General features: G+C 58.7%; 1 protein-coding gene across 1 annotated transcript in view; it reads left to right on the top strand.

Annotated features, from left to right (window-relative positions):
- CASP9 (caspase 9, apoptosis-related cysteine peptidase) overlaps nucleotides 1-1,468 on the top strand; it is a gene marked incomplete at its 5' end in the record, with an annotated part of 5,090 nt that overhangs the window by 614 nt on the left and 3,008 nt on the right. The window contains 2 exons of the mRNA XM_010138697.1: nucleotides 112-192; nucleotides 486-517. Of these exons, the coding sequence (XP_010136999.1) occupies nucleotides 112-192; nucleotides 486-517 (113 nt within the window). The remainder of the gene's footprint in view (nucleotides 1-111; nucleotides 193-485; nucleotides 518-1,468) is intronic.

The following is a 1,468-nucleotide window of genomic DNA, read 5'->3' as shown; positions in this document are numbered from 1 at the left end:
AGCGAGGCCGCTGCAACCAGCGGCTGTTGGCTCAGGTCATCCCTGGGCCGGTTCGTAGTGTGAAATCAAACGGGGACGAAGGTGAGACCCGACTCTCCTGTGTCGTTGCAGATGTGAACTCTCCTGAACGTTTGTCCATCCCAGTCCAAGCTGAGAGCGAAAGACCTCGAACGCCTCCCGCACCAGCCCGGAGTGAGCCACGTCCCGGGCCCTGCCACAGGGACAGGGCTCCGGGCACCCTGCTCTCCTGCTTGCTGCGGGGGGGTTGGCCTTGATGAGCTTTGAAGGTCCCTTCCAGCCCAACCTGTTCCATGATCTTGTGATTCTGTGCTGAAATCCAGTGTGGGCCGGGGTGAGAGGGGGGAGTTGGTACATGTCACCAACGTGTCAGGGTGACAGGGAAGGGCTGATGTCAGGTCCAAGAGGAAGCTGTATAACATCTTGTTGCAGAGAGCTAAACACCCTGTCTTTGCTCTGTGTTGTAGGTTCAGCTGTTGACAAGAGGAACCAAGACCTGGTTAGTATTTGGTTAAGCCCAAAGTGTTCCCTATTAAGCAAAAATTTTGTGCCTTGTGGGTTGCTTCCAGAAACCAGCCCCAGGACCGCCAGTTCTGGCATTGTGTTCTGTGAGTGATTGCTCCAGGGGGCCTGTCAGCTCAGAGGGGGTCTGTCCTTAGCCAGCTCCCCCTTCTGATTACAGCTGCATTCTCTTGGCTCCTTATGTGGGCTCTTGTGGCGAGGTTTGACGATGATGCTTAAAAGTCTCCTGGAAACTTCAGTTTGCCATTAGAGAGGATACAGGTAGAGAAGCAGCTGGTTTTCTGCAAGGGCAGTATCTGATACGGCAGATTTTGTGTTTCCTGGCTGCTGCTGACAACGTGCATGTGGAGAGCAGATGCTCTTGTCCATCCCTAGGCCTGGAGAAATGGAAATGCCATGAAATCACCTACTTTAAGGCCTCCTGTTCCTCACTGGCATTGCACCCTGTTGGCTTGTACTGGCACTGGTGTGGCCAGCAGCACCAGGGCAGGGATCGTCCCCCTGTACTGGGGGCACTGGGGAGCCCACATCTCGAACCCTGGGTTCAGTTTGTCCCCTCACTGCCAGAAGGACACGGAGGGGCTGGAGCGTGTCCAGAGCAGGGCAGCGGAGCTGGGGCAGGGGCTGGAGCACAGTGCGCTGAGGAGCGGCTGAGGGACCTGGGGGGGCTGAGCCTGGAGCAAAGGAGGCTCCGGGGAGACCTTCTGGCTCTGACACCTCCCTGACAGGAGGGTGCAGCGAAGGGGGGGCGTCAGTCCCTGCTCCCCAGGACAAGAGGAACCGGCCTCCAGCTGTTCCCGGGGAGGTTGAGGTTGTCCCTGAGGAGCCGTTTTTGTCCCGTTGGGGTTGTCCCGGCGTGTCCCCGGCTGCCCAGGGCAGCGGTGGAGTCCCCATCCCTGGAGGGGTTTCCCAGCCGCGTGGAGGGGCG

This window comes from Buceros rhinoceros, unplaced genomic scaffold (genome assembly GCF_000710305.1).
Source record: "Buceros rhinoceros silvestris isolate BGI_N320 unplaced genomic scaffold, ASM71030v1 scaffold31140, whole genome shotgun sequence".
In the NCBI taxonomy this organism is placed as follows: domain Eukaryota; kingdom Metazoa; phylum Chordata; class Aves; order Bucerotiformes; family Bucerotidae; genus Buceros; species Buceros rhinoceros.
This window is presented reverse-complemented; position numbering and strand designations above follow the sequence as displayed.